The sequence below is a fragment of the Bactrocera dorsalis genome, chromosome 2 (genome assembly GCF_023373825.1).
Source record: "Bactrocera dorsalis isolate Fly_Bdor chromosome 2, ASM2337382v1, whole genome shotgun sequence".
Lineage (NCBI taxonomy): Eukaryota > Metazoa > Arthropoda > Insecta > Diptera > Tephritidae > Bactrocera > Bactrocera dorsalis.
In genome coordinates this window covers 76,860,113-76,882,341 of record NC_064304.1, presented here as the reverse complement: position 1 = coordinate 76,882,341, position 22,229 = coordinate 76,860,113, and the positions used below count along the sequence as shown (strand labels likewise).

General features: G+C 36.7%; 4 protein-coding genes across 19 annotated transcripts in view; 2 read left to right on the top strand and 2 right to left on the bottom strand.

Moving 5' to 3' along the window:
* The window catches only part of LOC105231136 (ubiquitin-conjugating enzyme E2 G1), a 539,049-nt gene that overhangs the window by 130,443 nt on the left and 386,377 nt on the right, over positions 1-22,229 (bottom strand). The gene's annotated exons all lie outside the window — the stretch shown is intronic.
* Positions 3,154-6,224, top strand: LOC125776617 (zinc finger MYM-type protein 1-like). 7 transcript variants are annotated; one of them, XM_049450005.1, is made up of 3 exons: positions 3,154-3,235; positions 3,719-3,790; positions 3,857-6,224. In XM_049450005.1, the coding sequence occupies exon 3, from the start codon at positions 4,362-4,364 to the stop codon at positions 6,141-6,143; it is 1,782 nt and encodes a 593-aa protein (XP_049305962.1). In that variant the 5' UTR covers positions 3,154-3,235; positions 3,719-3,790; positions 3,857-4,361; the 3' UTR covers positions 6,144-6,224. The 7 variants fall into 7 exon arrangements, with proteins under 7 accessions (XP_049305962.1, XP_049305967.1, XP_049305964.1 ...); XM_049450007.1 differs by lacking the exon at positions 3,154-3,235 and adding an exon at positions 3,251-3,269; XM_049450006.1 differs by lacking the exon at positions 3,154-3,235 and adding an exon at positions 3,255-3,292.
* Positions 8,304-10,227, bottom strand: LOC125776721 (putative nuclease HARBI1). Of its 2 annotated transcripts, none has more exons than XM_049450266.1 (3): positions 10,087-10,227; positions 9,191-9,559; positions 8,304-9,134 (listed from the first exon to the last, which is right to left on the bottom strand). In XM_049450266.1, exons 2-3 carry the CDS (start codon positions 9,261-9,263, stop codon positions 8,554-8,556), a joined length of 654 nt encoding a protein of 217 aa, XP_049306223.1. In that variant the 5' UTR covers positions 9,264-9,559; positions 10,087-10,227; the 3' UTR covers positions 8,304-8,553. The 2 variants fall into 2 exon arrangements, with proteins under 2 accessions (XP_049306223.1, XP_049306222.1); XM_049450265.1 differs by lacking the exon at positions 10,087-10,227 and adding an exon at positions 9,618-10,070.
* Positions 11,126-22,229, top strand: part of LOC105225614 (calcium/calmodulin-dependent protein kinase kinase 2) — a 215,268-nt gene continuing 204,164 nt past the window's right edge. For 3 of the 7 annotated variants that reach the window (XM_049450020.1, XM_049450016.1, XM_049450013.1), the window contains exon 1: positions 11,133-11,408. In XM_049450020.1, the coding sequence (XP_049305977.1) occupies positions 11,400-11,408 (9 nt within the window). In that variant the 5' untranslated portion in view covers positions 11,133-11,399. Of the gene's footprint in view, positions 11,409-22,229 lie in introns of all 7 variants that reach the window. The other 4 variants (XM_049450019.1, XM_049450015.1, XM_049450018.1 and 1 more) reach the window with 3 other exon arrangements.

Here is a 22,229-nt window from a genome sequence, read left to right as displayed (position 1 = left end):
AAGACACATGTCGCGACAGGTGTCTGTGAAAGCACGATTGTGCAACTGTATTCAACTTCGTAGGCAAGCAAAGCAGAATTTTGCGATCAGTTGACGCTAGAATACAGTAGCACAATCGTGCTTTCACAGACACTTGTCGCGACATGTTGGAGTGAGATGTGGCACTGTCCGTGCGCTATTGTGCGCATAGGCCGCTGTTTTAGATCATTGGCATACATATGTATACAAAAAAGCAACAACAAAATCTGGAGTGTCATACTATGCAATTCGGCGTAATACTACAAAATACCGTTATTTTGAGCATATACATGTTATGTGTAGGTATCTCACTTGTTTGGCTGGTTCATTATTGAAAGTTTTATGCAAGTGTAAAGAAGTGTCGAAAAATAAGATTAAAAAATAAATAAAAACTAAACCAAAAAGATGAAGCGATCAAAAAATCAAAAAACTATTTCATCTTTTTTTAAAAAACCAAAGCAAAGTGGTCAGTGCTAAAATTTAACTCTAAATCTACTTCCTAAAAACCCAGTTAAGTTTGGCAATGCATATTAAGAGTGATTATGGTTGATTTCAGGAGAAATTATTGATTATGTTTATCTCAGTTCCCATCGTGAATTCAGTGTGTGCGGTCACAAAACTTAGTGCGTACGATTACAGGTAGTGCGAGTATAGTCGAAAAGTGTATTTGCAATTTTGTCCGTGCATTTTTGTAAACATATTATCGTGTGTAATAAAAAGCGAAAACGCAAAAACAAAGCCCCGACTTAATGGTTGGTGAGGACGTTGTAAACGTCGACATGAGTGATAACAGCGGAGGCTGGCAAAACGCATACCAGCCCAAAGCAACGAAACGTAAAACTATTGAATCCCCAAATGTAATGAAAAAACAACTAAAACTGAACAATACTCCTAACACATCAAACCGGTTTGCAATCTTAGACACAAACACACAAAGTGATAATAACAATGCCAGTGATAAGAATAATGAGCAAAACGCAGAGACAACTACAAGTGTTTTCAAACCACCACCGATTTTCATACCACAAGTAAACGATATAAATAAAATGATAGTAAATTTTTCAACTTTAATTGGTAGAGAAAATTTTTCGTACAAATCCGGCAGAGACGGACAAGCCAGAGTAATGCCTGCAAATAGTGACTCATATAGAAAACTTGTCACGTATTTAGACACAAATAATATAATTTTTCACACGTATCAGTTAAAAGAGGAGAAGCCCTATAAAATTGTTATAAAAAATATCCACTATTCCACACCCATAGACGACATTATACTTGACTTATCTCAAAAAGGTCATATTGTGAGAAACATTGTTAATGCAAAAAGTAAAGTTACAAAGATGCCAATGTCACTATTTTTTGCTGACTTAGAGCCGTCGGCAAACAACAAAAGTGTATTTGACATTAATCGATTATGTAGCGCGGTAGTCAAAATCGAACCTCCCCGCAAGTTTAATGATTTAGTTCAGTGTCATCGTTGTCAAGAGTTTGGACATACTAAACGATACTGTAAAAAGCCGTACAGATGTGTTAAGTGCAGTCTGGACCACCAGATTATTGGAGAATATCTCAAAAAAATTGATCCAAACAACAACAACGAATATAACATCTGGAAAACCACCAAATACTTAAAACGGCCAACCATAAGACAGGTTCCGGTTAAAGATAATGACAACACTTGGTGCAGATCAAACATAAGCAAAGCACACGCTTTTGCCAACCACCTTAAAGATATATTTCAGCCATTTAACCTCAGTAGCACCAGCCATCGTGAGGACGTCGAATCATACATTGATTGCCCATGTCCAATGGATAAGCCTCTTACATACGTAAGACTCTCAGAGGTCCAATTTGAAATATCGCGTTTGAAAAATTCAAAGTCTCCAGGTTATGATAACATCGACGCTTGGACAATCAAAAAATTTTCCAAGAAATGTCTATTATTTTTGGTCTTGCTTTTTAATAGTAGCTTCAAATTGAGGCATTTCCCCACGCAGTGGAAATGTGCTGAAATTATAATGATACCAAAGCCAAACAAGCCGGAAAATGAATTATCTTCATATAGACCAATAAGCCTACTGACAATATTCTCGAAAATACTCGAAAGAATATTTCTTCGAAGACTACTGCCAGAGCTGGAAAAGCAATCAATTATTCCAGATCATCAGTTTGGTTTCAGACATATGCACGGCACACCGGAACAATGTCATCGCGTTGTGAAAACTATACTTAGTAGCTTGGAGGAGAAGAAGTATTGTTGTGCAATTTTCCTAGATGTTCAGCAGGCATTTGACAGAGTCTGGCACTCGGGCCTACTGTATAAAATTAAAAAGACGCTATCTACTCCACTCTATCTCTTCCTCAGATCTTATCTGAGTCAAAGACATTTCTATGTTAAAATTAAAGATGAAATCTCAGACATACACGAAATAAAGGCAGGTGTCCCGCAAGGAAGTGTCTTGGGACCAATACTGTATACAATTTTTACCGCAGACATGCCAATATTGGAAAATGGTAATTTAACAGTTGCCACCTATGCAGATGACACTGCTGTACTCTCATCTGCCTACTCCGCTAGCGAAGCTGCTGAAACTGCACAAGCACAGCTAAATGAAATACAATCTTGGCTTCGCAACTGGAATATCTCTGTAAATACTGGAAAATCAACTCACATAACTTTCACATTGAGGAAGGAAGAGTGTCCCGATGTGAGTCTTAATAATGTTTTAATTCCAAAGTCCAATTGTGTAAAATATCTCGGATTACATTTAGATAAACGGCTTACTTGGTGTGAACATATTAGAGCCAAGAGAATTCAGCTCAAAATTAAAACTAGAAAAATGTATTGGTTGCTTGGCCCTAAGTCTAAACTTAGTTTACAAAACAAAATTCTTCTATATAAAACTATGTTGAAACCCGTATGGTCTTATGGCATTCAAATCTGGGGTACAGCAAGTAGATCCAACATAGACATAATTCAGAGGTTTCAGTCAAAAACCCTTAGACTTCTTGCTAACGCTCCGTGGTACATTAAAAATACTCATCTCCATAAGGATCTGAGAATGCCTATGGTGATTGATGAAATAAAAAGATACAGCTCAAAGTACATAACAAGATTAAATTGGCACCCTAACCCATACGCTATAAACTTATTAGACAACAGCGATGACACACGACGATTGAAAAGACTACATCCTCTAGACCTGCCATTTAGATCGTAAGAACTATCTAAGTATAAAATAATACACATTGTAATAATATTGCTACACATTACGTAATTTAGCTTAATAAATACTAGTTACCAAATAACCTTATATTAAGGCCAAATTGCACTTAATGCATCAATGTCAAACACATTAATCAATTACATTTACTTATTGTCTACCGACAGATTGTAAATTAAGATGAATAATAATAAAAAAAAAAAAAAATGTTTATCTAACATAATCCAAGTCAATGATTTTAAACAAACTACCAGTATGTTATTTATGTATGTAAATAACAAATAACAATAACAACAATAAGAAATAATAATAAATGTATGTGCATAAATTCTTAAGAAAAGTGTTGACAAATTTAACTAGTTTTTGTAGTAAATCAAATTACGCTGTTTAAGTTTATACATGTGTTTGTTGTGATTATGGCTTATGTTTTTCTTCTATGTTGTTTTTTGTCTATTTGTTTAAATATTTATATTTAGATGTTGTTTTGGAAAATCCAAGCAGTACAAATGTGTGTAGTTCAAGTTCTTTAGTTGATGTCACTGAGAAAGGTAAAAAGAATGCAAGCAAAATAATAAATTAAAGATTTTCAAATTTTTTTGTTAATACATATCTAGATCAGCATGACAGTTTAAATCAAACTCCTGAAATAGACATGGTTGATGCATTCCAAACTGAAGAGAGTCTTGATATTTGGCAAGCGGATCAGTTTGACATTGCTAAGGCAAATAGCAAGTCTTTAGACGACACAACAAAAAAAATATTCTCACATCGACATTGCTTCCAAAAGAACCATTTGAATTTCCAGCTACAGAAACAAAATCACAAAAAAGATGTTTTCAAAGGAAGTGGATTACAGATGGAGATTTCGCTTGGCTTGCCTACTCTAAAAGTGGAGACAGCGTTTTTTGTAAGCCTTGTTGGTTATTTTTTCACAAAGGTGTGGGAAAAGGTGGGCATCAAAATCCTGGACATTTTGTAACTGGCTATCGAAAATGGAAGAACGCAAAAGAGAATTTTAATAAACACAAGCAAAACATATACCATTTAGAATGTGTTCAAAAGGCCACTTCATTCTTAAATGTGCTATCTAGCAAACAAGAGATAAGGTCTCGATTGGATATGCAGCGCGCAAAGGAAGTAGAAAAAAATAGAAATGCTCTCAAACCTATTATTGAAACAATCCTTTTTTGCGCAGAGCAAGAACTTCCTTTAAGAGGCGACCATGATAGCGGCGTGCTGTCATTAACTCGGCCTGAACAGAAGGATGGAAAATTTAGAGCCCTATTACGCTTCAGATTGGATGCTGGCGATGAAAATTTGAGAGCTCAAATCGCGAATAGTGCTAAGAATGCCAAATATTTAAGCCCAGATATTCAAAATGAGATTCTCGAGACTGGCGCTAATATTGTGACAAACAAAATAATTAATAAAGTGAATAGCGCAAAGTGTTTTAGCATTCTTGTTGATGAAACAATGGATGTTGCAGGTAAAGAGCAACTTTCGTTATGTCTACGGTATGTAGACTTCTCATCCAAATATCCAGCATTTCGTGAAGATTTTGTGGGCTTTATTCCAATTACCGATCAAACTTCTGAAAACTTATCAAAAGTCATACTTAAGCGTTGTACAGATCTCCATCTTGATATGGCGAAATTGGTTGGACAGGGATATGACGGAGCAGCAAACATGTCAGGGCATTTAAGTGGAGTGCAAACCAGGATAAGACAACTGTATCCAAAAACACGATATGTTCATTGCGCTAGTCACCGATTGAACCTTGCGCTTTCTAATACTATGTCATTACCTTCAGTACGGAACTGCCTTGGTATTGTCAATGAAATAGCAAATTTATTTAGAAACCATTCAAATGCAAACACAACTTTCCAGGACGTTATACAGAAGCACGCACCAGAAAGCAAAAAAAGACGACTTGTTCGCCTTTGTGAAACAAGGTTTATAGAAAGGCATGAAAGCATTATAAGCTTTGTGGAGCTTTTCAAATTCATTGTATTAAGTTTGGAAATAATTTCGAGTAAGACATGGTCCATTTTGTCTAAAGCATCAGCCTTCTTAGCAGCGGTAGAGAAAAGCGATATTTTGCTTAGTCTATTCGTCTGTGAGCAATTGTTCAGCTTAACGCTGCCACTGTCTGTGCAACTCCAAGAAAAATCTATGGATTTTGTATCAGCAATGAACCGAGCAAAAGAATTAATAAGAACTCTGCACCAGATAAGAGAAACAGCGGATGGTTTTTTCAACGATATTTTCCAAACAGCATCACAAATGTCTAAAGATCTTTTTGACACAGATCTTGTAGTGCCTAGAGTGACTTCGCGCCAAACTACTCGTGCTAATCCACCTTGCACAACCCCTGAAAGCCACTTCAGAGTTACAATATTTATTCCATGCGTTGATGCTCTGATTCAAAACATGACAGAACGTTTATTAGTGAATGAGGATATACTCTCGTCATTTCAAATTCTACTCCCAGGTTTTGCTGCAATTGATAATGCCGAAGAATTAAAAAATTTAACTATTTACTTCGAGGAGCAAATATCAATGACAGCATTAAAATCAGAGTATCGATTGTGGTGTGCCAGCTTATCAACAATAGATCCAACCATAGAAGTGTTGAAATTACTGCAACATTGCGATGCAACGTATTTTAAAAATATTCACTACCTGCTTACAATTTTAGCAACTCTTCCAGTGACGACCGCTTCCGTTGAAAGAACTTTTTCAACGTTAAAAAGAATAAAAACTTTACCACGCAGTGTGATGGGCAATGAGCGGCTGAGTGCACTTGCTGTTATTGCAGTGCACTGGGATATTAAAATAGATCCAGATGAAGTAATTAATAATATGGCAAACAAGAAGAAAAGAAAAATATTACTAATTTAAGTTACAACTACCAAATAATTTAAGTAATATGTATATAAATTTATATTGTTTTTTTTTAATAAACAGAAAATTTAAAGTTTATATATGTTTTTATTTCAGAATAAGGTAACCTTCACTATAGTGAGAAACATCACTGTAGTGAGGTTGGTGATTTTTGTGAGGGCATGAGAATAGGGCTGTTAATTGGCGTGTAAAGTTGGAATTGGGGCAAAGTTTATTATCTTTGGCATAAAATTATCTTCTATTTAAACTAAAAAGAAAAGTCAAGTTTGAACATATTTTTAAACAAAATAAAGTAAAATTTTTTGATCAAAAACCACTTTTTTTCAATTTTTTAAAAATTTGTAAAATTTTACACTTTTTTTGGAATTTTCTTAGTTTAACTAGAAGATACGTTATTAAAAACATGAATGTCTTTGATTTTTTGTTTCTGATAAATGCATATGGGAGATGCATCGGGTAATTGCTTCCCAAAGGCAGAGTATCAAAGATTTCGTATTCAAAAAATTTGTGAAAGATGTTCAAATGTATAACTGTAAAGCTCCAGTTATGCATGCTTGACTTGACCTAGCCAGACTTGAGAACTGTCACATAAAAGATCTGTTTAATGAGCCTTGCGTGTATTTGATTACCGAACGCTTGACTTGACTTGAAAGTCTGTTGAATTTAGAATTTCAAGTTACGTTGACATTTCAGAGAGTGGCATCTTTGCTCTCTCGCTTTATTTTGACATTTCAGAGAGTGTCAGCTCGGTTCTTTCCCTCGCTTTTTTACATAGCGCGCTTTATTTCATTTTCATCATTTCATTTTAATCGCGTCTTTTAATTTTCTAAATTTAATTTGCCAGAAATAAATAATCGAAATAATCACAATGAATGATGAAAAATTAATAGAAGAAGTGCGTGCGCGTGAAATTTTGTATAACAAGGCCTGCGTAGGCTACCGGGTGCCGAGCAAGAAGAAGGCTGCGTGGGTAAGCGTGGCAAAGGAGCTAGGTGCTACTGGTAAGTAATTGTTATTATTATTTATTAGATTTTAATATATTGTGTATATATGTATAAGTATATATAGGTAGAATTTAATAGTTGTATGTTGGGTTTATTTTACAGATGAGCAATGTTCGAAGAGGTGGCTGACTCTAAGGGAGAGATTCAGTAGGGAAGTAAGGAAAATGGAGTCACCATCAGGAAGTGGGGCGAGTAACACCGAAACCTGGCCATTGTTCGATAATATGAGCTTTTTAAAACTATATATACAGCCCAGACCGTAAGTTAATCTTTTTTTTTAATATTTTATACGTATTAAATATTTATTTCCCTTTTACAGAAATCGCTGCACCACAAACATTTTAGAAGATATGTATTCGCAGGAGCTGTTGGAGCCATTTAGTTTTGAAAGTTCTCCGACTATTTTATCGTCGCCTTCGGAGTTGTCGTCTTCAACTCCGATCCGGAAAAGAGTCAAGAAAACAAACAGCGATGACGACAGCTGTTTCAAAGAATCGTGCGAGCTATACAAAAGCATGTGTGCAGAGAGGAGCAATTGCAGCGAGGCGGTGAGGTCGTTTGGTGTTGTGTTGACCTCTATCATGAACGGTATGAGCGAGGTAAAGCAAATGAAAGCAATACAAGTTTTAACAAATTCGTTATTTGCTATTAAATCGGAACCCGAATAATTTTTTTTATTTTTAAATCATTTGTATGTTGTTTTATACATATATTGAATTAATATGTAAAAATGTTTAAAACGCTTGTTACCTAGACATAAGAAACAACAATGTACCTCATTTTTCAAAAATAGTTTTAAAAAAATTTTTAAAACATTAATTTTTTTTTAAATAGTTTTAAGAATGTTCAAAAGGGTTTTTAGAATGTTTTTGAAAAAATAAAATAATTTGTTTTTATAACTCTTTAATTTTGTATGTCTTTTATTTATTGTGTGCTATGTGGTTATGTTGGTAGTGGTTAATGATTGGAAGGTTGTTGTCATCGTGTAGTTGCAAAAAACATTCACCAAATATTTTTAAAGAATGATAGCGTTTTGATAGGGAAAACTTATCCTATTTTGCCTAAAGTATGTACTTGTGATTATACGGCCTATGCCTTATTTACTAATTACATACCGTCAAAATCATGATTTATTGTCGGTAAATAAAATATATATGTTTTCGTTAGAAGCATTATTTTACAGAATTCATTTGCCATATGCCTGTGTAATCTTCCTAATACAGATAATTACCATCTTTTTCAGTAAATAAAACAATATTTATAGATATATCCATGGTTTAATAAAATATCACAAAAAAGTTAACGTAACAAAAAGTATAGTATAAAGGTACTTAGATTACAATTTTATACATAAAAATATGTATATATTTCAAATGCATAAAATACACAAACATTGCTATACACTAAATACGATCTTCTTGAAATGAAACCGCTCCCTGATTTATAAAATAATCTGCCAAAAAATCCCTTAGACGGAATGCGAAACTAGATGCATTGCGTCGAGTTGTACTTATTGAATGTAATGCACCTCCAACACTCTCTAAATCTTCACGCCATTCTCCCTCCAATATTCCATGGTCTGCGGTGTCTGTGTCTACAAATGTATCTGGACAATACCAACGATCATGGTCATTCAACATTACAAAATTGTGAAGAACCAAGCAGGTTAACACAATTGTTTCGCAGTTCTTTGGGCTAAAGTCTATTACCTTTCGTAGAACACGCCATCGAGCAGTTAAAATACCAAAGCTGTTTTCGATTATTCTACGAGCTCGGGATAACCGGTAATTGAAAATTGCTTTGTTTCGTGGCAGCTGTGCACCGGGGTAAGGTCGCATTAAGTTTTCCTTCAATGGGAACGCTGCGTCGGCCACAAAAAAATGTGGAAAATCTGTTGAGGATCCATTCCATAATGGAGCTCTTGGTGGTAGTGGCAATTTGTTTTCCAAGAGTGCTTGACCAAATTTAGTTTGCTGAAAGACACCTTGAAATAAAATAAAAATAAGTAAATATTGAAATATTGCAAATCTTTTAAAATACCTCCGTCACTTTGTTCGCCATAGCTACCAATGCTGGCAGAGGTGAACGTATACCTAGCGTCGCAAGATGCCATTAAAACTATACTATAAAACTTTTTATAATTATAAAATAACGAGCCTGAATTCTGTGGACGAATAATAGCCTATATGCTTCCCGTCAATTGCTCCGACACAGTTGGGTATATTCCACAGTTTTAAAAAATCTGCAGCAATGTCTTTATATTGTGCGATAGTTGGCTCGCTAAGGTATATCGGGCACAGGTGTAACCAAAATATTTCACACGTTTCAAGTACGATATTCCGCACTGTTGTTTTCCCTAAATTATGCATCGAGGCTATGATCTCAAAAGGTGTTCCATAAGCGAGGTACCTAAAAAATAAATGAGAATACAATTAAATGAATATATGTACTTCAAATATTGTTTTACTTATATTAAAGTTATAACCACTCGCTCCTCGACGCCAATTTGTTGTTTTGGTTTTTTTAAAAACGGACTAATAATATTTAAAAGAAGGTTGTATACTGGCCGATTCATCCGTGTTAAAGCAAATAGTTTTTGGTCGTCTTCTTTTAATTTTAAAAAGTTCTTCCAGAAGAAACCATTTGGATTTCTTTCCCAATTTGCTGGATGAACGGACCAGCGGCGTTTACGTCTTCTTAATACTTTTCTTCTTTGAAGGCGAAGAATATTTAAATATAATAGTTCATGGAATAAATCACTATCCATTATTAAAGTTAATATATTCAGCAAAACAATTTGTTTTAATATTGATTAAATTTTCACAAGCTTCACATATAAAGTAAAATGTCACATTTGTGTGCTCTCTCAACATTCAAAAACAGCTGATTTCTACGCGCTGTGTTTAGTATAATTGCAGTTACGTTTCACAAGTCACCTTTTTCGAAGCTAAGTTGAGTCAAGCATGCATAACTGGAGCTTAAAGCCTAGAAATTTCGCTTGATCAATTATTTCTTTCCCTCCCAAAAAAATCCTAAAAAAAGTCGATTTTTTGAAGCCTCTGAAGGAGGCTCTCCCCTTAACAGTTGCAATTGTCCGCGATCTTCACTGCTCGGCGACACGCGAGAAATGAGATTTTGTGCGCTCACAACGCCATACACGACACACATGCTCACGCACCGATCGTAAAAAATTAAACATTTCCGCGAACATGGATCGGTACGCGCAGAAGCCCATACACGGATAAACCGATCGAACGCATTTGTGTGTCGTGTATGCCCACTTTTACAGAATAACAAAATCGTTTCAAGTCTCAAAAATTGTGTCTAACTTAAATTAACAAATTTAGAGACTTGAGACTGTATCACAGAATCGCACGGTTATACCATGTTCAGTCCGACACTCAATCACAAGATTTCGGCTGTTGAATGGATTATCCCACTAATCTTAAAAATTTATCAAGATTTCGCCATACAAAAATGACAGTTCCAAACCACTTCATTGAAATGATTTGAAACTGATCCACGCTAAATCTCTCTGTGCGACTCTCATTTTGCGCAATCTACTTGTCAGCACTGCAAATCTGTTACATTATCACAGCTGATTTAGACACTACAGGAAAAAATGTAAACAAACAAATTTATTTTAAAGCAATGAATCTAATTTCACTTGAAAATCGACTTAACAAATGAAAGAATGCATCCATTATTTCTATTATATGGAAAATATTTGAAAAAAGACGGCTTTTATTTTAAAATACTATATGACCATCTTTTCTTTTGATAAATATTAAGCGATGTGAATTCTTGAATGACAATAACAGCTGTATTTTAATATTGCTAACGGCAGTCAGTTTTCTCACTTACTGGGTTATGAAATGCTTAAATATAATCTACTATTTTAATTTTTCAGTCTGAACATGGTATTAAGGGTGATTGCAAACTTAAAGAATCCAGAGGTGGCACCACTGTCAAATGTTATAAATATTAGGAATTTGGCAGCACTCTCGCAAATTAAAAAGTTTCGTACCATGTAGTCTGCGGTATATTATTAAATCAAAACATTGGAGCTGTTGCTGATATTTGTTTGGAGTTATAGTTTATTACGATATTTTGCGGTGTGGAAAAATAAATTGTAATAATATAAAAGACATGAGACTGACCATTAAAAGTTTGTGAAGTGAAAGCATATTGAAATCGTAAAGTTCAATTTTTTCTAATAAACAGTACATATTTTGCATGTATAATTGTGATGATGCCTGTAAGTTATTCAAAAAATAGAGCAGAATTATATATACATATATATTACAAATTAGTTCATTGATCTTTTCTACAATATCGCAACCATATTGCAAACAAGCGAATAGTACTAAACATTTGTAAAAAAACAGTATCTGCTGCCAAAATAAGAAGTAAAAACTTATGGTATATTAAATACAATTTAAGCGCAACGCAATTGACCGCACCATTTAATTTTGTATTTTTAAATTTAAGTTAAATTAAATAAATTTCAAAATAATGATTGTGCCATCTTCTTGAATTGTTATTATAATTTTTTCTGTCAACTGAGAAACAAACTTCACGTGTTGAGGCTGCCCACTCATAATAAGTTATACTGAGCAATTATCACAAAACAATATTAGCATGTTGTTGTTGTAGCGGCAGAATTCTGAAGAATTGACACCCAAAAAGGATTTCTATGCGAAAAAAATCCCCCCCTGTTTTTCTCCATAAACGATACTAAACCGGCGCGATACTAAACATTTCCCGTTTATTTTATATTAAATAGTGCAAAAATAACTTTAATTCAGTCGCAACCGAGTTGTTGTTGTTGTTTTAACGGATATGCTAATCCCCGTTAGGGTGGCAAGGGTCATCTGTGTTGTCGTCGAGGTCATCTAACGGTAGGCCCAGGAAACGCGCTGTTTCGACGGGGTCGGACCAAAGGGAGGAAGGTGTTAGATGAGTTGGGTTTGTGGGGCATGCAAAGAGGTGGCCAGTGTCATGCGGAGACTCGTTGCATGCAGGACATATATTGGATATGTCGGGGTCGATTCTGGATAAGTAGGAGTTTAACCTGCTACAATACCCAGAACGAAGTTGCGCTAGGGTCACTCGCGTTTCTCGCGGCAACTGGAGCTCTTCATCTGCAATAGGTGGTGCTTTGACTCCAAGAACGCCATTCACGGGAAGGGAGTCGGTGAAGGTGTTAATGGCTCCACTGTGAATGGCGGTCAGTACCTGTCTGAAGTCTGTAGCGTCCGAAGTTCGGTCGGCGTACTGTACGACGTCGTCGACGTAGTCGAGGAATGACCTCTTGATGCTCCTAGGAGGCGGCTCCGCTCCAAGCAGATGGCTGCAAGGGTGATTCCTACGGAAACATCCCAGCAGGAACTGCCTGGAGAGAAGTTCATTATGCTCCTTTACAGGAAGCATGCGCGTCTCACTATGGAGGTGTTCGATGGGAGACATCAAGAGACATCCCGTCGTAGTCCGGAGTGCTGTGTTCTGGCAGGTCTGTAGTTTCCTCATCTGCGTGCCACTGCATCCAGGCGACCATATCGGTGCTGCGTAGTTGAGGACCGGCCGGCCGATTGCCTTGTAAGTTGCCAACAACGTTTCTTTGTCTTTTCCCCATGTGCTGCCGGCTAGCGACTTGAGGATCTTGTTGCGGCTCTGTACTTTGGCGATAATCGCGGTCGTATGGGGAGTGAAGGAGCATAGACTATCAAAGGTTACGCCTAAAATTTTAGGGTTATTGACAGTCGGAATTTTGACGCCATCGACTGCAATATCAAGCTCAAGTCTATACTCCTTCGTCCAGTTTGTGAATATAGTCGCTGTGGATTTGGTGGGGGAAAGTTGGAGATTCCGTGCAGTGAGGAAACGAGAAAGGTCGGAGAGGTAGCTGTTCACTTTCGAACACATGCCATCGATTCCATTGCCCGACGTCAATATCGTGCAGTCATCAGCGTACGAGGTTATGGAGACCCCCTCTGGTGGTTGTGGGAGTTTCGAGATATAGAAGTTAAACAGTAGTGGGGAGAGGACACCACCCTGCGGAACCCCCTGTTTAATTCTTCTCAGTTTAGATGTTTCGCCTCGAAATAGTACGGATGACTGGCGACCACTCAGGTAGTTCATGGTCCACCTCTTTAACCCTGGAGGAAGCGTTGTTTTTTCTATGTCCTGCAATAGCGTTGTGTGGTTGACTGTGTCAAAGGCTTTTGACAAGTCCAACGCTACGAGGATCGTTCTCTCACAGGGTGGCTTCTGGTTGAGGCCACGAACTATCTGGGTGTTTATGACGCTAAGTGCTGTGGTGGTGCTGTGCACTTTTCGGAATCCATGCTGGTGGCTGGCTAGGCTCAGGTGGTGAGTGAAAGTCGGGAGTAGCAGGGCCTCAAGTGTCTTCACTACTGCAACCGAGTTGTCAAACCGTACGGTCGCATTTTTCTTTTTCTCTCGCGGTCATTCTAGTGGTGTCTGTGTTATAACGCTACTTTACAGTTGTGCACAAATAACTTTTTTACTATTAATTTCTCGCTGTGTTTATTTCTTATTAACTGGTGCTACATTCATAAATTTTTGCATACATAAAAAGTAATATTTTCACAATGCCCCTTGGGGCCACCAATCTGGGTGATAATAGGTTTGCCCTATTATCCTCAGCCCAGAAGTCTAAAAGAAAAAAACCTGAACAAACAACGTTGGAACTATTTCCGGAACTCCCCATAACTAAGAAGGATGACCCCAAATACCTCGTCATTAAGTCGCGGGATGCCAGTAAACCAATTACATCCATCTCCTGCTTCGCGATTTATAAAGGTATTCAAGCTATCAGTAAAGATATTAACAACATCTCGTCACTTCGCGATGGCAGCCTACTCCTCCTTGTAAAAAATCAAAAAATTGCTGATAAATTCCTTTTCACTAAGAATCTACCCGGTGCAGGTGCTGTTGAAGTTGCTCTTCACAGCACCCTTAACTCAGTCAAGGGCACAATTTATGCCCCCTTTATTTGCCAACTTAGCGACGATGAAATAATTGAAGGTCTCAAGGAACAAGGTGTCTCTGCAGTCCATAAGTTTAACAAAATAGTTAAAGGCGTTCGTGTACCTACTGGTGCCGTATTATTAACATTCAATAAATATACTCTTCCTAACAGAATTGATGTAGCCTGGAGAACCCTAGATGTCCGTCCGTACTACCCTAATCCTATGCACTGCAAAACTTGTCAGCTATTAGGACACACCGTTAAACACTGCGAAAAAACTCCTTTCTGTATCATTTGCAACCTTCCTCCTAACCATTCTCCTCCTTCTGATTGCACCAGAGTTTACTGCGCTAACTGCGCAAGAGAACACCCCTCGTCCTCAAATGCTTGCCCTAAATTTATTCAATCGAAAGAAATATTAAAGATTAAAACTATACACAAATGCACCATGCGGGACACCATTACCATGTATAAAAATCAACAGCCTTCCACCCCATCCCCCTTTTCCTTCGCTAACGTGGCAAAAATTCAAACTAACAGCGATATAAATTCAAACTCAAAAAATCCTAATAACAAAGATAATACTTCAATATCTAAAAATTCTAACCTCAATAATAACGCAACAACAACAAAAACTAACAACGATTCATCCTCCACCAACAATCCATTGCATCACAGTGAACTTCCAGAAACTTCAAAGAACTCCCCCCTTCTATACCCCACACCCTTGAATTCTTCCCCCTCCCCATCTTCCTCTCCTCTTTCTCACGTCTCATCGCCCTCCTCACACACCTTATCTCCCCTGGCATCTTTTGCCATCTCTCCTCTTGCTCATAACACCCTTCCAACCTCCTCCTCCCTTTCATCTCCGTCACCCTCGTCGATGGAACAATAAATTCCCATAACCTCATATTATTATTTTTTCTTTATTTTTCTACCCATGTTATCCATCCTTCAGTGGAATATCAACGGATACTTAAATAATTTCATCGAACTCGAACTTTTAATTAAAACATTCAACCCCTCAGTAATATTATTAAATGAAACTCATCTTGCCAACAATATTGTAGCTCATACCCCCAAGGCATTTATAGGTTATTTTTATAACCTCCCCAGCAATACCACCAGCAAACAGGGAATAGCCATTCTGATCAATAGTAAAGTACCACATATCACCCTCCCCCCTACTCCTTCGAACATCTCCTTCCTCTCCATAGAAATTCTTTCTCCTATTAAACTCATCATTACTTGTGCCTATTCCCCTCCTAATGAACCTTTCACTTTAAGTGATATCTGTCATCTCTTCCCATCTGGAACTACTCCTTTCTTTCTGGCCGGTGATTTTAACGCTTGGAGCCCCCTTTGGGGGTCTCCCTCAGCTAATCCGAAAGGTCGAATTATTGAAGATGTTATACTTAGTTCTAACTACATTGTTCTTAATGACGGTTCCCCCACCCACTTTTCCACTCACTCTTCCTTTACACATATTGACCTTTCGCTTTGCTCCCCATCCCTACTCACCAAAACCGAATGGCTCCGGATCGATGACCTACATGGTAGCGATCACTTCCCCATCCTTTCTAAAATTTCCTTTCCCCATCCTACATCCCGGTTTAAGACTAGAGTATGCTTTAAAACAGACTTGGCTGATTGGGATAAGTTTGAACATTTCTGCGAATTGCATTCCCGTCGTTTCCCCATTTCGTCCAATGTCCATCAGGAGTCCTCACGTATTCAAAAAATTATCCGTTCTGCAGCCTATTATTCCATACCTCAGTCCTCCTCTAAATCAGCCAAACTTGCACCTCGTTGGTGGAATAGTGAACTTTTTGCGTTTAGGCAACAAAAACAATTTGCTTGGCACGAATTCAAGCGCACTCGTTCAAATGCTAATTTAATGCAATACAAAAAAGCTAATGCGATTTTTCGTCGTAAGGCGAAAGCTGCTAAAGTACTCTGCTTTCAAAAGTTCACTAGTGAAATCAATTCCTCTTCTAACCCAAAAAAGATCTGGGCTGATATAAGGAGACTGTCTGGTTTAACCTCCTTTTCTCCGATTTCTCTCCTCAATTCTCCTCGTGGCAACCTACTATATCCGCAAGATATAGCCTTAGAATTTGCGCTTCACTTTTCCAACGTTTCCTCGGATTCCAGTTTTTCTCCTGAATTTTCCTCCAGCAAACTGTCCGTTCTTTCCACCCCTTACCGGCCTCCCTCGAACTTGTCTTCTTCAGCTAGGTTTTTAGATTCTGATATATCCATTCTTGAACTCCTCTCTGCACTCTCTGCAGTTAATGGCAAAACCCCTGGGATTGATAAAATATCTTACCCTATCATTAAACACCTCCCACCCTTCCTGCTATCCCGTCTAATTAATGATTATAATAACATCCTTCGGTCAGGCAACTATCCTCTACTTTGGAAGACCAGCGCTGTCATTCCCATTTTAAAACCTGGTAAGCCTCCCAGCGAAGTCAATAGTTATCGGCCTATATCCCTCCTGCCTTGCCTAGGAAAACTAATGGAGAAAATCATTGCTATCAGGCTATCCTAGTATGCTCAATCTCACAATCTTATTCACCATAACCAGTTTGCATTTAAGAAGGGGCAAGGGACGTTAGACGCTCTTCTGCATCTTGACCAATTTGTCTTTGATGCATTATCCCACAAAAATCATGTGTCGATACTTTCACTTGATTTTTTAAAAGCTTTTGATCGGATTGGTATACACGTGGTATTAAGGCAGCTTAGTAAATGGAAAGTCGGTTCACATATATATAACTTTGTTAAATCTTTTCTCTCTAAACGCAAAATTACTGTGCCCCAAGGTTCCCCCCTTTCAGTCATACTTTTTATCATCGCATTTGATGAAATCAGTACAATTTTATCTGACTTCCCTAACATCAGTCACCAAATCTATGCTGATGATTTAGTATTATTTTCTAATGCCTCCGATTTGTCCGTTGTTACGTCCTCCTTTTCTAAAATCGTATCCCTCATTCCATTGGTCCGGTTCTTCGGGCACGTCAATTTCTTCCTCTAAATCTAAGTTATTACATATTTGTAAGAAACATCATTGTAATACACCCACACTTACCGTTAATAATATAAATTTAATCTGTACAGATAGTTTTAAGTTCCTAGGCTTAATATTAGACTCTAAGTATTCATTTAAGCAACATTGTCAATATGTAAGAAAAAGACTATTTGTTAATTTAAACATAATCAAGTATCTTTCATGTAAGCGCTCACTCATTGGCCCGGCTCTACTGGTTAGGTGGACTGCCTTTTTTAAAAGACAATATGGAAGACAGCTTATTTAAACTCTATCCTAATCTCATAATCAATCCCAGTTTTTTTCTGAAGAAGGATTTCCACTCAGCTCTGACACGTATACGATCGCCAAAGATTCAATCATCGTTATACAAATGCGCCATGTTTGTGAAAGTAAATAAGTTACCGCATAAAATAGCTTTACCTTGAAGTACTAAACACCCCCCGTGGCGTGTGAGTGAAGCCTCATTTGTTTCTGATTTAGCTCAACTACGAAAGAACAATACTCCTAGCAATGTTTATAAAGCCCTCTTCCTGAAAGTAACAGCTCCTCTCAAATCAGCTGGTTGGAAACTTCTATTCACAGACGGATCGAAAGGAACTCACTCCTCCTTCGCTGCAGTTAGTGAAGTTGGAAACCCTATTTCGTATGGCCTGCTATTTTCTTTCTGTTCAATTTTTACAGCTGAAGCTACCGCAATTCTTAAAGCTGTTCAATACTCAAAGCTAAACAAAGGAAAATATATTTTCTGTACTGACAGTTTATCCTGCTTTCTAGCTTTAAAAAACTGCAACAACTCCAATTACATCATTTGCGCCATTGGAGACATTTTGATATCGCTTCCACATAAACTCAGAATTATGTGGGTTACCAGCCACTCGGGTATAATTGGAAACATGCTTGCGGACTCAACTGCCAAGGAAATGTATCACTCTCCCACCATAACCTCATCATTTTTCGTTAAGGGCGATATCTACCGGCTCATCGCTCAACTGAGAAACACCAAATTAGCTGTTGATTGGGCACTTTACAATCACCATTACTCAAGAATTAACCCAAATCGCACGAAACCTAACTTCCCGACCTCTCTGCCAGTCAATCTCATCACTCCGTACGTCAGACTCCGCATTGGAAACACTATCATTACCAACGCACACCTTCTGGATGGTAGTCAGCCAATGTCACTTTTGTGAGTCAACGGTTAGTGTGCTACACCTACTCGTTTTTTGTTCTGTTCTGGACAGCCTCAGACTCAAAAACTTTAACAATGATGATACTGTTCAGTTTTTAATGAACCCAACTAATAGTAACATATCTAAAATTTATAATTATCTGAAGGATTCAGATCTCCTTTGTTGTATTTAAATCAAGTTTCTAATTTTTCCCACCAGTCAGCCGAAAGCCTATGATGCTAGCGCTGCGTACTTTAGTTTGTATAATAATTTGTTTATTATGTAAGCTTTAATAAAATAAAATAAAATAAAATAAATAAAAACTTTAATTCAAACTTTAGTTAAAATCCATTTATTCATAAAATAAGAAAGTGGTTGTAAACAAGAAAAAAATTAGTATTACCATATTTTGTAATGGAATAAAAATAAGAAAAAAGAAAGATTATGACGTCATAACTAAATTCATTATCGTGTGATGAGTAATGTAAAATCTTTCAGAATTCTCATTATCTTGATAAATCCCAAGGGTTATTTTTTTTGAAGCGCGGCCGAAGGTCGCCAACGCAAAAAGGAGTTTAACGCAAAAAAACTGAACACGCCCAGGTGTTGGTCCGACTGAGGGGTATTTTTTTGAAGCACAGCCAAAGGCCGCCAATGTAGAAAGGAATTCTATGCGGAAAACTAATGTGTTATATATTTCCTGTCATTGGGTATTATTTGTTTTCTTTATTTCTTTTGGTTCTTCTGTAAAATATGAACGTAAGGTAGCACTGATTAGTTAGAATGCAACCCTTTTGTTATTGTACGAACAAAAATAAATGAACAAAAGTTAAATATTGAATAAAAGTTAAACAAATGTATCTGAACATTACGACTGAATATTTTTTGTGAACCTTTCCTGCACATCACGTGCATTTGTTGATGCAGTTATTCTCGGATCTTTCTTCACCACATTCAGAATTGAGCGACATTCACGGACCAAGAGTTTCGGTGGGCGGCCAAATCTAGGTTTTGACGTAATGATTTCCGCACTTTTGTATTTTTTTATTACGGTATAGACCGAACAGTGCGATCTTTCAGCCAAATGTCCAATTTCCCGATTTGATTTTCCTTCCTTCCAGAATTAACGGTAACAGTTCCTTCGCCGGTACTGATTTCTTTCCGATTAGATACCATCGTAAATATTTAAATCGAGTTTATAAAAACAAAAGATTTTACTTCACTTTTCTGATAAAAGAACTCAAACACAATAAAATGCAATTAAAATTTACACAAATTAACATGTAACACGCACTAATGCCCCGATATTATTGAGGGCAATATTACGATTCTTTTGGCGCCGCGATTTGATGGTACGGATGGATAGTGTAAGGGTATATGTGTTTCACACATTTTTTAATTAATATATAGGGGAAGGTGGGGAATGTTGGGCCACGTTTTGATTTCGGTTAAAAAGTCACATAAAAGTTATTTTTTGTGAAAATTCCAAAGCATGGATTTGTAGTGCGAGTCGTAACCTTCCTTTTGATAACATTGCACTATGGTTCCTAGGACCACATTTTCTGGCCAAAATTCAAATAACTGTAATATAGTTTTGAAATTTTGCATATGTATAGTAAATAGGGTTTTTAGAAAGAATGGGAGTGTTCAAAAAGCCGCCACGCGCATCTATCTAATATACAGTGACTCAAACAAATGATCCCGTGGGGAATATTTTGCCATAGCAAGAATACTTTCCTTTCGAATTTTTTTTAAGTTTTTTATTAAAATATAATTCAACACAAATAGCGCAAATCAACGTTAAACATTCTGCACACAATTTCAAAAAATTCGATGAGTTTTCCCAAAATTTTGAACCTTGTATTTAGAGCTTTAAAACAAATTGCGAGTACGCAGCCCAATGAATTTTGGTGTAATGAAGTACACGTTTTCGTCGGCTCAGACTGCGCAATGATTTTAACAATATTTTTTAAAACTTTTTTCGTATAACGTATAAATTTTTTTAAATTTTCGTTGATTTGTAATAATTATCGTATATTCTCTTGGAAACTTTCAACTACAAAAACAATTTTCGTTATACGAAAAATATTCTCTAAAACTGTGGAAAATTTTACAAAATACATAGGTTTGAAATTTAAATATTTTCTGATTTTTATTGGGTGATATTTTTATAATATTTGTATGTATGTTTAAACTTATTACCGTTAGTAGTAAATAATAAAATATTTTTTAGTTAACGTATAAGAAGCTAACACCAGCGTAGTAACATAAATACATAAAATAGTAGTACATAAATATTAAATTGAATCATTTTCTAATTCTAAATTGTTTAATAGCTCTTCGTATCCACAGTTAAGGCCCAAATTACCTTCGTCGTTCTCATCATTTTCATCAACGTCGTTTGCAGAAAATGTATCAGCGTCACCATCCGCAGAGCTTAATAAAGCAATTTCGGTTTTTGTTAAAAGCCAGTTTGCATTTTGTTTCAAAAATACATCTACACGCCGATGACTTTTTCCCCATCTGTCATTAATATATTTACATATAATTCTATTTTTTTCCTTTAAATAGACAGTGTATTCATCGGAAACGTCAATTGCAATAACGTTTTCTAACAAAAAATCAAAAACTGCTGTCTGTCTAAGGCACGTGTTTGCGTCCTCCTTCCATACTTCAAATAAAACAGCAAATCGCACGGAGTAGTGGTCTAAGAAAAATGTGAATTATTCAAAAATCGCAAAAAAGAGCAAAATAATTTTTTGCACACAAACTCCAAATTGAGTTATTTATACAATCACAAAGTACCAAGACTACCAACTGCTACCAATTTTTTTAAGGTCTACGTAAAGTTGAAAAATATTACTTAAGCCAAAATTAATATTTAAATAAATTTTTTTCAAACTTAACAACAGTTGAATGTATTAATATTCGAGAAACAAAATATAATTACCTTTATTGTTAGTTTCCATTTTTTCTTTTAGTTAATTTTAATTTGTTTATAAAATATTCAGTTTTGAGTTTCAGCCACATTTCACCACTTGTATAAGCAAATAGGCAAAGTAACAATTTAACTGCTGACCACATAACGGTAAACCGATTAAAGAGAAAACAAAATATGCAATTAACTCATGCGAAGTATCAGCTTAGTGATGGTAAAAAAAACAGACGAAAAATCGGAACTTTTAAAAATCGATTTTGGCCAGAAAATGTGGTCCTAGGAACCATAGTGCATTGGTTTGATAAAATTCTACAAAAATTTAAAAGTTATAGCCATTGGCGCAAAAAAACTGATTTTGCGATTTTGAAAAAAGGTGGGGAATGTCGGGCCAGTCTGTAAATCGATTAAAACATGATTGTTACCGATGAAAAACGTTTATTTATCAATGGAAATGAAAGAGAGATTCATAAATAATAAGAAAAATAGGAATTGGGGAAAAAAATTATTCCGACTCGCAGTGGATCCAGGTGTAAGTGTTCGGGTTCGGTCAAGCACATTTCAAGTGAACCCCTCGATCACAAACGATGCAATGGGCCGTGTTTTGACGATTCTCGTGCTTCGGCATCTTTTTCTTGCAAATCGTGCAAAAATCGAAGTCCTCTTCGATGTCGGTTTCGGTCGGAGACGGGCTTCTCTTCCGTGGCGTCTTCGATTTGCCACGGCCTTTTTGCTTCTTGGCTGCTGGTTCACCGGCTGCCTTCGTCAATTTTTGCCGCTTTTTTTCGGCCTTGTCACGCAGATCTGCGACAACCTCAGGCGATGTCAAAATCGTTGACTCCATTGTCTTGCGGCCACGTTTTGATTTCGGCGCAGGTGTGCCCAATTTCAGCGGGCCAACCGATTTCAATGCATCACGGAGC

What these genes read in the sequence shown, in the direction of transcription:
- LOC125776617 (XM_049450005.1), top strand. Translation starts at nt 4,362, where the DNA reads ATGCAGCGCGCAAAGGAAGTAGAAAAAAATAGAAATGCTCTCAAACCT.
- LOC125776721 (XM_049450266.1), bottom strand. Translation starts at nt 9,263, where the DNA reads ATGGCATCTTGCGACGCTAGGTATACGTTCACCTCTGCCAGCATTGGT. An exon ending in TGGCGAACAAAGTGACGGAG is followed by an intron (nt 9,135 to 9,190) that starts GTATTTTAAAAG and finishes TTTTATTTCAAG; the next exon opens with GTGTCTTTCAGCAAACTAAA.